Source organism: Oculina patagonica, chromosome 2, assembly GCF_052425735.1.
Source record: "Oculina patagonica isolate OP01 chromosome 2, crgOcupat, whole genome shotgun sequence".
Lineage (NCBI taxonomy): Eukaryota > Metazoa > Cnidaria > Anthozoa > Scleractinia > Oculinidae > Oculina > Oculina patagonica.
The window spans coordinates 35,781,848-35,794,029 of record NC_135759.1 but is presented as its reverse complement, the minus strand read 5'-3'; the positions used below and the strand labels follow the sequence as shown (position 1 = coordinate 35,794,029).

General features: G+C 38.8%; 3 protein-coding genes across 4 annotated transcripts in view; 1 reads left to right on the top strand and 2 right to left on the bottom strand.

Annotated features, from left to right (window-relative positions):
* LOC144644451 (stabilizer of axonemal microtubules 4-like) overlaps window positions 1-2,431 on the bottom strand; it is a 14,334-nt gene extending 11,903 nt beyond the window's left edge. Inside the window, exons 1-3 of the mRNA XM_078503944.1 lie at window positions 2,303-2,431; window positions 1,237-1,472; window positions 393-549 (exon numbers count right to left, since the gene is read on the bottom strand). Of these exons, the coding sequence (XP_078360070.1) occupies window positions 393-549; window positions 1,237-1,460 (381 nt within the window). The 5' untranslated portion in view covers window positions 1,461-1,472; window positions 2,303-2,431. The remainder of the gene's footprint in view (window positions 1-392; window positions 550-1,236; window positions 1,473-2,302) is intronic.
* LOC144644462 (acid-sensing ion channel 3-like) overlaps window positions 1-12,182 on the bottom strand; it is a 176,890-nt gene that overhangs the window by 127,183 nt on the left and 37,525 nt on the right. The gene's annotated exons all lie outside the window — the stretch shown is intronic.
* The window catches only part of LOC144644457 (lysosomal acid lipase/cholesteryl ester hydrolase-like), a 17,432-nt gene extending 5,250 nt beyond the window's left edge, over window positions 1-12,182 (top strand). The window contains exons 1-7 of one of the 2 annotated variants that reach the window (XM_078503953.1): window positions 2,724-2,936; window positions 4,298-4,620; window positions 5,525-5,768; window positions 6,812-6,967; window positions 10,180-10,251; window positions 10,489-10,560; window positions 11,364-12,182. In XM_078503953.1, the coding sequence (XP_078360079.1) occupies window positions 2,820-2,936; window positions 4,298-4,620; window positions 5,525-5,768; window positions 6,812-6,967; window positions 10,180-10,251; window positions 10,489-10,560; window positions 11,364-11,603 (1,224 nt within the window). In that variant the 5' untranslated portion in view covers window positions 2,724-2,819 and the 3' untranslated portion in view covers window positions 11,604-12,182. Of the gene's footprint in view, window positions 1-2,723; window positions 2,937-4,297; window positions 4,621-5,524; window positions 5,769-6,811; window positions 6,968-10,179; window positions 10,252-10,488; window positions 10,561-11,363 lie in introns of those variants that run through there. The other variant, XM_078503954.1, reaches the window with a different exon arrangement.

Sequence of the window (12,182 nt, the reverse complement as noted above, 5' to 3'; positions counted from 1 at the left end):
GAGGGTAAGAACTAAAAGAATCCAGTCGTTTGATTTTAAAATGCCAGTGTAAAGCTATGTTTTATTAAACCTAAAAAAATTTTCAATTTGTCTTCTATATGGTCAACAGCCTATTTCTTAATACATGATTTTATTGGTGGATTTTGATGCAAAATGTAAATTCTTAAGTTAGCTAGTAAGCCAAAAATTAACAAACTAGACCTTTTAAAGTTGCTCCATCTTGTCTGACTGTTTCTAGCCAATAGTCAGAAAGAATTGTACAATATCATTATATTGCCATGAACTCTTATGTTCAACATCCTCCTTCATTTCTTTAGAATCTACTGGGCATTCAGGACTGTAACTAAACAAGGTTGATTGTAAGATTAGACATGATTAGAGAACTTTCTGACCTGTCTCGATCTTGGAACAGTGACAGGAATGTCTTTAACAAATCCACTTGTTGCTGTCATGTACAGCCCTCTGGAGAAGGGATCAATTCCACTCGATCCTTTAGAAGCCAAGAAGTGCTTTTTGGTAATGGACGTGTAGTTGTCTGTCAGGAGGCGACTGAGAAAAGAAAACGAGAGAAAATACATGTAATTAGCACAAAAATGTGTACAAACTTGTAATAACTTAATTCTGCTATGTACAGGTACATGTAGTGTAAGTACTACCTGTAATTTATGCATTTAGTTATGATAACATTTTCATTTTAAAATAATAATTATTGATCTTCTAGAGCCAGTATAACATATTGCTTATGATATCAGATGAAAGACACAAATATCGTATTTGTGAAGTATGGTGTGATTGACATATGGTCATATTTTGGAAATACAGAATTTTTTAAATGGAATAAGGCTTAAGTTACAATTTACATGTAGTTTCGTTTGAGTTATTGTGCTTATTTTAAAGTTTACATTGCCTTTTTTCTATTCTTAGAATCCTTCAAAAGTTCTTTAAAATTCAAAACCAACTTTTCTTGAAAATCAGCCTGTTTAACTGACAGAATGTGGTAATAACATTAGTGAGTCACGCCGACCTAGGATTTTTAGTCTGCGGGGGCAAACACCGCTTTACTCCGCTGCGGGGGCAAACTTTAATATATAGCTACAAGAAATATCCCAGCAAAATCAAACACTATGTTAGAAAATTAGTTTTCCTGGCAGGGACAACTGCCCCCGTTTTCCCCCCTCCCCCCACTCTACTAGGTAAGGCCCTGGTCAATAAACCTCCATAAAATTCTTATCTTACCCCATAGCTGGGTTATCAAGCTCATCCAAGCGACGACTGTAATACACCCCTGGTCTAAAATTGGACTGATATCCAGTACCAGAATGGCGACCGGTCCTAGGAATAAATCCCTCCTTGCCATAGTTGGTTGAATATTCTGTACAGTAGAACTTCATGACCCCTACATCAGGACCCTTGCTCTGTAAAATGTGGGCATTTCCTGGTCCGTAAGGGAGACGTCCCATTTTTGCGTGGTTCTGCAAGCAATGATAAATGAAACTACCGTTTTGTCAAACTGTGTTTCACTTATGTGGAATATCATCAATACAGAGCAACATATGGAAAGTCACGAAAAGTAAAATACAAACACTTGGATTATAAGTTTATTGAATTATCTCGATGTTTGATCAGACACTAGTTCTGAAAAGACCATTTAAAGATAAATTGCTTTGCTTAACGTTTTCGTTTTGTATAAAAACTTGTTACTACAATCTGCTTACGAAAAATCAGTGTTACTGCAAACCGTCATCAGAGCCTACATGTGTTCATTTGTAATCCTCAACGCCATATTTTTAATTTGTATTTGTTTGACTTTCAATGTTGTCGGTATCCTTACATGTATATACATCGATTTCAGTTTTTGTCTTCGTCGATGTTAATAGCTATCTTGATCAACAGATTACCAACATTGATCAAGCAATGGAAAAGGCTTTTTATACACAACACCGTTCTTAAGAATAGGCAAACAGTATGCAGTATTCGAAACAATTTTTAAAGCCCTACATAAACTTGCTCCGGTCACGGTTAGATACCGTGAATCGATTCTATAAAAGTTAATATGTTCGGGCTGTGGAAAAATGTAAGAACTACGTTGTACAGGCTTTCCTTGAGAGATCAGTCTGCCTATCAAACGTCTAAAGAACTGAAATGTTAAAAGCTAGCATAAATGTTTCCTTGGAATGAGCCTGAATGAGCGTATCGCGCGCGTTCAATCGAGCTTCAACAGGAAAAAACATCTTGTCGGTTTACAATTCAAGGGTAAATCATTCTTCCATAAGCCTTTCAATTAAATAAACAACGCATTTACCTGTCTTTGATGAAAAAGTTCTTCTTTGTGTCAATTTGTGAAAATATTTCGTAAAAATGTTGTTCTCTTTGAGATTTTTGCAGTCATTCCTGGGTACAACAACGCGGTTGCTAAGGTAACTTGCGATGAGCCGCTGATCAAGTATTTTCGCATTGCGGAAGCAAGTTGTGTGTAACGCAAGGAATGTAACACAACAAAGCAACTTATTTTGCAAAACTTTTGTTATTTTCACTGAAAAAGGGACCTTTTTCGTAGTTTTTAAGGAGGATCGATTACTTTTACTCGCTTGCACGATTTTGCGTTTGCTTCGAAAACTAACAGCCTTCCTTGGACAGCTTAAATATAAATTATGCAATCAACAATGCATATTTATTCACTGCGGTATGCGTGGTTTCACATGACGGCGAGTGATTGTCATGCAAAACACGATCATGTTTCAAAGAGTCATACCGTCAACAATAACACTTTTAACAGGACCGGACTAAACCAAAGGGAAGCCTGAGATCAGTAAATCAAAATGAGTCTTGCACTTATTAAGACTCTTGTGGTCTTGCTGAATCTGCTGCCTTTCTTGGAAGGCCGATCGATCGAGACCTGTTGTCCAAAACTAGATCCGGATGCATTTCGTAATGTTGTGAGTATAAATGCATCTGTTATTTCTTAGTTCCAGTTTCATAAAGCTGGGCCTGCGTATGCCACTATTGAATCTACCCTGCAGAAATTAGTTTGTGTGTTTAGGATCGCGAGCTAGTTCATTCTTTATTGCATTGCATTCACGTTCATTTCGTTGTACTCAGTCGCATGCTCTTGTCATGTTCTTGGAATAGACAGGAAGTCAATTACTAAGTCAATTAAGTCTATCTATCTATCTACTATTCTTCCACCGGGAAGTAACTATTAAAAGAAAGCCGGTTGATACTCACTCATTTCGGTTATTAAATTTTTGTCATACAATTGTCTGTGGTCAGCTAGCGCTAGCCTGCCTTCCAGCAAAAACACAGCAAAGCTAGCTAGTGTGACTGGTGTGAGAATTGTCTGAATTGTCGTTGCGTAACTGCGTGACAGGTGTACGAAATGTTTAACGGAAAGCACTGCGAGAACAAATTGTTTAAGTCAGTATTGAGGATGTAACGGGGATGTAAAAGCGTTTGTTTCAAAAACGCTTTTAATTTTAATTTTGTCAATCGTATGCGCGCTGCATATTTCAGTTTCAGGGCATCAAGTTAGGTTTCCCAAAATAGTTCCCTTGCATCATAGTTATTTTTTTTTTTTTTTTTGGGGGGGGGGGGGGGGGGGGGGATTTTTGTTCCCCCCCGCCCCCTAATGCTCACGCAGCGCAGTTGTAAGCTCTAAGAGCTCTTGTTTTTAGTAGAGGAGAACATTCCAGAACATTCGCTTCGGAAGCAGTTTCTGCCTCTTGGAGAAAGGTTTCCAAGAGGCAGAAACTCTTTTTGATGTTTGCGTAGAAATGGAAAAACAATTAGGAAAAGAAGGTGTCTTCAAAAATATTTCCTTATTTGCGAGGATCTTTACATCGCGCGTACTTTTCTTTTTTTAAGAATTCGTAAGCCTTTGTAAGATGGATTGACTTGAGAGACATTTAAAAAACAAGAAGTCAAGTCTGTTCTGTTTACTCGGTTATCTCAGTGATTTTTTTCCGAGTATTTGACTTGCGACCACTTCTCCGCTTATTTTCAGCTTTGCTTTAGATATTCCATAGTTTATAAAGGGGAATGGTTATGAAGCCTGGCAAAGTTCCATGTTATAGGTTTATTGTTTGTTCGCTATTTTGGGGGTTGACAGTGCACAAAACCTGACAAAATACAATAGTTGGTTACGTGTGTTCATGCCACTAAACAATAAAAACATTACTTTCATGCATAGTGGGCACTGTCATGGACCTTCCAACCTAAATTTTGGCCTCAATTGTTAGGCAAGTAAACACGTTTTCAATTAATTAATTTGTATCTGTTGCTTCTTTTTGGACAACTGTAGAGTCAACTGATCACGAATCGTGGTTACCCTGTGGAAGAACATTCTGTGATCACCAACGATAGCTTTGTTCTTAACATCCAGCGCATTCCACATGGACGAGTGGAGAGAACCCGGACCCAAGCGGGCCCTAAACCTGTGGTGTTCCTACAGCATGGGCTCCTGGCGGACTCCTCCAACTGGGTCCAAAATTATGCGTGGGACAGCCTGGGCTACATCTTGGCCGACAATGGTTTTGACGTATGGCTTGGTAACATCCGGGGTAATAGATACTCGAGGCGCCACCTTCACCTGAAGCCCACGCAGAAAGAATTCTGGGATTGGAGGTGAGCTCGCTGGTAATCAGGGTGGCATGAGAAACACTAAAAACAGAGCAAGTTGCGACAACTGGGTTTGTTTCTTGTCTGTTCCCGGAAGCTCACGTAGAATGGCCTGGAGTTCAGTTATATTTTCTAACGTTAAGTCACTTTTACTGATCACATGTATTGGTGGTTTTTTCTTTATCAGTGCTGGTAAAATTCTCAAAATAAGTGAAACCCCCTAGCCATGGAGTCAAGATTTCTTTTTTTTACCTCTGTTCTCGTCCATCAGTTCATAGGCGGCGCAGCAAGGGGGGCCGGAGAGGGCAAGGTGGGGGGAGCTCTAGCCCTCCCAAACAAACATTTGGGGAGGGGCACATCTCAGGGCCAAAAGTACCGCTCTTACTGCATAAAATTGGTTCGTCAAGACATATCGTTTTATCAGGATCGTGCTTGGCGGGATAATATGGTGTAGAACTTTCAACGAAACTCTTTTCCCCAAAAAGCTACTAGGAGAGGTCCGCAATATGTTAAGATTGTATTTGACAGGCATCGGCGACTTCAGAGCGTACATATCTGCCCTCCGACGTCAAGGAAACAACCCAAAAAGCAGCATGAAGCAGGATCGTCTGCTTTTTATGCTTTGTCACAAATCGATTACGGACCGTGACACCGGACACTGTTTAAGAAATTTTGGCATTTTGGGAAATTTTAGTAAGAGGATGCGCCCTTTCCCCGCCCCACCCGGAGGGGTGGCACGTACTTTGCTTGGAGTGCATAGGGCCCTCTACGTTTCAAAACGCTCCGCTGCCGGCTCTGCGGTTCTTGTGTCAGATGGCAGTTTTCAGCCAGTAAGCGAGACCGTGCCGAAATCAAACTTTGGTAATGATGGATTTTATTATAAAATTTGTTGCATTTTTTATGTTTGCAGCTTTCAAGAAATGGCACATTTTGACATTCCTGCCATGATAGACCACGCATTGAAAGTCAGCGGTCAAGCCCAACTATTTTACATTGGTCACTCGCAGGGGACCTTGGTCGGTTTTACTTCATTTTCAACCAATCCCGAAATAGCCAAGAAAGTTAAGCTGTTTATTGCCTTGGCGCCCATTTTCTACTTGAACCACACTGCGGAAATTTTGAGAGACTTGGCTTTTACTCTGTATCCCATTGAGGTAAGAAACCGGTGCCATAGGGTAGGGTAACGAGTCAATTCAAATAAAAGGGGCTACATGTATGTCACAGGGATTTCGCGTTTGGTCTTAACTGTTCTGAAATGAGTGGTAGGCAATTTTAACCATGAAAAATATTGTCTTTGAACAATATACCTTTATTTGGGAGGTAGAAATCAAACTTCGGCTATTAATATCGATTTTACTTTTGGAAGGCGCACGGAAACAGCTTAAAAACGTTGGCTAGCGTTTTCAAATTTAAATTCATTTCCATCCGAGCCATCTGCAGCCAAACGCGCTTTTAATTAAACAGATCAAGTGTTCTAACATAACAATTGTCAATAAAAAATGGACCAGTATTTTTAATTTCTTTATAAATTTTGGCTGTCGAAAACCTGGTAAAATCCGTGACGTGGTCCCTTTAAGCCTGGTAGAGGCTAGACTTTCAATAAGGTCGACCTGTGGCAAGTCAAGGAAGAGGTCCTTTCAGGAAATGGAGAGAAAATACTGAGAAAGAAAAATCATGGAATCTCAGACCACCGCAGCCCAAACGTTTTAATTTTTTCATCGTCGCCCTTTACCAGACACTGAAACGTGGAAAACTATGCATGTTACGAATTTGTTGTCATTTTGGCAAGTTTGTAATGATGCGCCTTTCATTGATTGTTGTGTTTAATGTGTCAGCTGAAGATCCAGCCATCATATGTGTCAGAATTCATAAGCTGATCAAAACAACAACAACAACAACAACCATTTTATTTTGCCAAATTAAATAGAAAATAAATTACAGCATAACATAAATTAACTAAAATAGGCAAAAAAACTACTCAGAATAGAAATAAACTAAACGAGCTGAGTAGTTAAAAAAATTTAATTGCTTTGACAAGGTTGTACATAAAAGAAGACAAAAGTAAAATAAGACAAGTAATAAGTAATTAAGTACCATGCAGAAAACCATGATCAAAACTGAGCATATAGACAAACTTCTTGTTGATACTAGTGTATTTTGTTCTTTGTATCAGATTGTTTGCCTCTTTCATTTTCAGGAATTTCTTCATCCCCTCGGTGAAAGCGAGTTCTTGCCTGGCCGAGTGCTTCAAAAACTTTTAGATATCGGCTTCTGTGGTGGCAAGTGGTCAGAGAAAGCTTGTTATGATATCGCCGAGATCGTCTTTGGCTTTGATGATACCAACAGTAATATGGTAAGAATGGAATAATTTCAATTCCTAATATTTGTCTTAACTGAATGGGACAACCAATCAGAGATACAAGACCAAAATTTATCACGATTTGTTCAAATGCGTTTCCCGCGCTTTAGTGCCGGAGACGCGTAATTGCTTCCAGTTTTTCGTTTGTTTACCGTGTTGTTTTCGCTAGCTGTATCCTGCCAAGCAAACCCACTCTCTCAGACCCTGCTCGATGTAAAAAGCCATTGGCCGTGTTCACACTAAAAAACGGACAACTCGTCTAGACGGACACGTCGTCTGACGAATTGTTCGTCCAGTAAGAATTTAATAAAGCCTGGTTTTCACTAGCGACGCAAGCACAAGCGTAAGCACAAGAGCGATCACGCAAAAAGGACAAATTTAGATGCTTGTGCTTGTCACAAGCACAAGCATCGAAATGCAATGCACTCGTGCTTTTCAGTGGGTCAAAGCCTTTTTCACGGAGATATAAGAGCTGTTATCCTTGCGTTTGTGCTTGCGTCGCTAGTGAAAACCAGGCTTAGATGGCCTTTTGACGACTTGTCCGTCTAGACGACCAAGTCGTCTTTGAAAAATCGTGTTCCTGAACGGCCAAATCGACGGACAAATTCAGAAGACCTGTACGTCCAAAATCGTGTCCGTCCCACTTTCACACTAAGACGACTTGTCCGTCTCGACGATTTGTCTGTCTCTCAAGTGTGAAAACGGCCATTGTGATTGCTTCGGTTTTCGATTTACAAAACTCAATCAAACCCGCTCTGTTACAAAAAGAATGCCTATTGGTTAGTATTTTTTCAAAACCGCTCGGTTACAGAACAATGCTAATTGCTTTTATTCTCTTTTCGTATTGTTTTTTTTTTGAGTGAGAGAGAAATGATTACCAGATTTTGCACTTCAGTTCCAACAATGAATAATATGATACAAAAAATGCTGACGTGGCTTCAAGGCCAAGGTGAATAAAACAAAAGAAATAAATTCGAGGTCGAGGGATGAATATATACTAAATAGGTTTGTTTGTTGTATTCTTCTAAGCCCTTGGGACAAGTAGGAATTTTGTTTTGGCGTTTACCATAGTAACCACAAAAAACTAACAAAGGTTGATATCCTGACCCCTGATTTGGTCAATTGATGTGGTTCAATTGCTGCGATTTGTTTATATTAAAATTTAAGACGTAAGCGGTTTTGTGTCTAGCTTGAATTTATTTTTCTGTGCAAGACAAAAAAAAATTAATCCTTCGTAGGTGTCTGCTTGTTCTGACAATGTGATGTGACCATCTGACTGCCTGACAATAACTGACAATGCGATGCTATTGTAACGATAACTCGTGAGAATCTAAAGGCTAGAAAAATAGAGCCGGTTAATTCATTCAAGCCGCGAGACTTGATTACATAACATGATTACAAATTGCGGCTTTTGTGCTGATCAAGAAAGAGGCTTACATGAAGAAGACGTTAATTTTTCTTTAAAGTAGACATCATGATGACAGAAGATTTGGCAGATTGTGATGTATTGCTACAGTATCTTCCTTCAAACTCCAAACTTGCAGATCTTTACTGGGCTAAAGTGGCCACTTTTGCGTTCAATGTTTTGCTATCTCTTACCTCCGCCGTGCTGAACATTTTAGCAATCCAAGCTATCAGGAAAACGCTTTCATTGCCAGGTACTTTGAAAACATTGCTTTTAAGTCTTGCTGTTTCAGATCTCGGTGTCGCTTTACTGGGCCAGCCTCTATATCTCGTTTTCTTGGCCATGGTAATTCAAGACAACGAAGACCACATTGGCTGCTCGACGAAATTCGCTTTTGTTATCACTATGGGAGTGTTTATTTCAGCGTCATTCTTCGGAATCATGGCGATAAGTTTGGACAGATTCATGGCTATTCAGCTTCCTTTACGATACGCCAGTCTGGTGACTTACAGACGAGTTGTTATTGTAGTCATTTTCCTCTGGGTTTTTAGCGCGCTTCGGTCGCCGCTCATGTTCTTGTGGCTTCACTCGGGCATCGCAGACCTTGTGTCCCTCACTATAGGATTTCTCTGCCTTGCTGGAACATCTTTGGTTTATTTCAAGATCTTTTTAGTGGTACGACGACAGAAAACACAAACACGAGGGCAGCTTCAACAACTGGCACGTAATGGTGAAGCCACAAATCCTATGAGAGCCAGAAGATCTTCTTTTGGCACATTTTATGTTTTCCTCGCGTTTTTGATTTGCTATTTGCCACAGTTTTGCGGCTGGTTCATCATTAACATTTACGGTCCAAGAATCGCTTTAAACAATTGGTTATTTGTCACCTGGACACTTGTTTTTCTGAACTCGTCGCTAAATCCTGTCGTGTACTGTTGGAGAATGAGAGATATTAGACGCGCGGTAATGGCTGTTTTTCGAAACGTATCTTCAACACGTAACTAAAAAGATTGCGAGTCTCTTTTTTAGAACATTTTCAATATGTTATAGGCTGCATTGTGAACCAAATGTAATAAATTTATATGCTTACATAAAATCAACAGGGTATGTGATACGCACGCAATCCAGTGGCGCGCTACTAGGAATAAAATCTCTGTTTCTATGTTATATGTAAAAAGCACACCCGAGTGCATTGTTGAGTTACATAAGCACGCAGGAATTTTTAAGAACACGAGAGAAGTGCATAGAGAAGCACGAGGCGATACCGAATACTTCTCGCACTTCTCGAGTGTTCTTTAAAATTCCCAAGTGCTTATATATTCCTAAGTGCTTTTTCAACTCAACAATGCACAAGGAGAAACTTTTTTTATATCTTTTAAATTACGCGCGCTCAAACTCGTGACGTAGGCCGCATGCATTATTTTTTAGGTTCAAGTTAGAGATTGTTGTGAGTGTTTTGTTTACAAATACACGCACGCGCTGGCCGCACATTGAACGAGAAATTTTCAATACTGCACGAGGCGGAGCCTTTAACTTTATACAAAGTTTTTGGCCTATACACTTATCTGTTTTTAAGAAACAGATAACTAATAATTGCTTTGCGGCCCCGAAAAAATTTCCGGGGCTTTTATGTGGAAATGAGTTTTACTTGCACGATGTTGTTCGTGCGAGTAAAACTTATTTTCATTTTTACCTAGAAGATTGTGTACCAGGACTCGTTTTGAAACAGGGAAAGGCGTCTCGGAAATGGTCTGTTATGTTCTTTAATTCCTGCTAATTTATACATTGTTTTCCATACCAGAGCCGGGTACCAGTCTACATATCAAATTGGCCAGCGGGTACTTCTTTTAAGAACATCATTCATTTTGGCCAGGTACGTAATGGACTTACTACTTTGCACATTTTTTCTTGTCAGCCGGGTTTAAGTCTTGATTTTGTGAAAGCTTTCGTTGGTTTCAAAAATATTTTTTTTTTTTTTTTTTTTTTTTTTTGCCACGAAAAAGGCAACAAAAGCAGCGAAAATTCAATAAAAGAATGTACATTTTGGCACTTGAAGCCGGTCAACCCGGTGATCTCAGACTATTTTTTCGTTTTGATTGTTAATTGACAGATCATAGTAGCGGGAAGATGTCAAATGTTTGACTATGGAAGGAAAGGAAATCGAAAGCATTATAACAATCAGGTATGTTTGTTTTTATAACATGGCGACAAGATGCGGCCTTTCATGTTTGACATATACTTTAAGTTATTCCTCGTTCTCTAGTGAGCTTTTATTTGCTTAAAAGGCTTTTTTCGTTGGGCTAATTTCGGGAGGGCTAATTTCAGGGCGGGGGTATTATTAAACGGAAGGAATTCTGCTTTTCAACAGTATCTGGGTTTATATTTTAAATATGTAAATAGTAATTTTTATTTTAATTTTTGGTTATCTATTTTTCGTTGTCGGAAATATTAGCTTGTCAAGCTACTCTAAATTCGAGTTTAAATAAAGTTTTATTATCATATTATTATTATTATTATTATTATTATTATTATTATTATTATTATTATTATATTTTCAATGTGATGTTGCGTATAAAAAAATTAGATGCATGCAAGTATAACACTGATGGTGACACTAAACATAATCAGACGAAGCACAAAATAAACTTTACACATTGCTTGCATATTCTAGCCACATAAAAGTACAAAACAAGGTCTACTAACAACAAGAACCTTTCCATCGGAAGAAATTACTTCTTTCTTAAAAAGTCCCCCCCCCCCCCTTAAAAAGTTAATTTTATAAACTGGAAAGCCAATGGGTTTCTTTCGGGGGAGGGGGGATTATTTTAGTAAATAATTTTGCTTCCGACATTTGGGGGACTTAATATTTTCGGGCGGAGGTAGGGGCATGAGAATTCGGTTTATGCGTTCAGTTCAGATTGCTTGATTTGCACACTAGACGGTTCGTTGAATTAATCTTCTTTGCCTATTGAATTTCGTTTATAGAACTTGCCGCCAGTTTACGACGTATCTAAAATGACCACGCCCACGGCATTTTTCTTCGGCGCACATGACACACTGTCCAACAAAACAGACGTTGAAGCACTGATTCCTGAAATATCCCACCTTACATTTCGCGAGTTCATCCCAGAATGGAATCACATCGATTTTGTCTTTGGAATGGATGCCGCCAAAACCTTGTACTACAAGCTTGTCGAAATTATGGAAGAATCTCTTATGGCATAGCAGTGAAGCGAGCTCAGAACTGCTAACATCAGAAAGGGAAATGTGCGATGAAAGATATTGTGATAACATCATTGTGTATTTTGATATAACAGGGACTTTGAGAAAGGGTAAATTAAGTGTGACTTTGTTCGTGATTTAATTTATCAAACACGAAAGAGCGTGTTTTATTCAGTTTCAAAAACGCACGAAAGAGTTTAAAAAAATTGCGATGGAGTAGCGGTAAATTTTGACGAATTTCGAACTGGTGTTGAAAATCGAATAAAACGTACTCTCGAGTGTTTGATGCGACGTAGAAATAAAATCGCAAAAATCCATGCTAATTAATATCCGTCACAGACAGACTTTCGTCTTAGTGTTTCGTGCGTCGTATGGCCCTCTCCATTAAACCGTTCCTGGACAATTGCCCAATTCAGATCATATCACTTGATTTATTACCAGGTAGAAATAGCTTCACAAATGTCTGACTATTTTTTATGAGTATAGACTTATCTGTAATGGAATTTATTTCGATGCCGTTGAATTTAATATATTTAATATTTTTGGAGTGTGAATTTTGAAATAAAGAAGTGAGTAGAAATG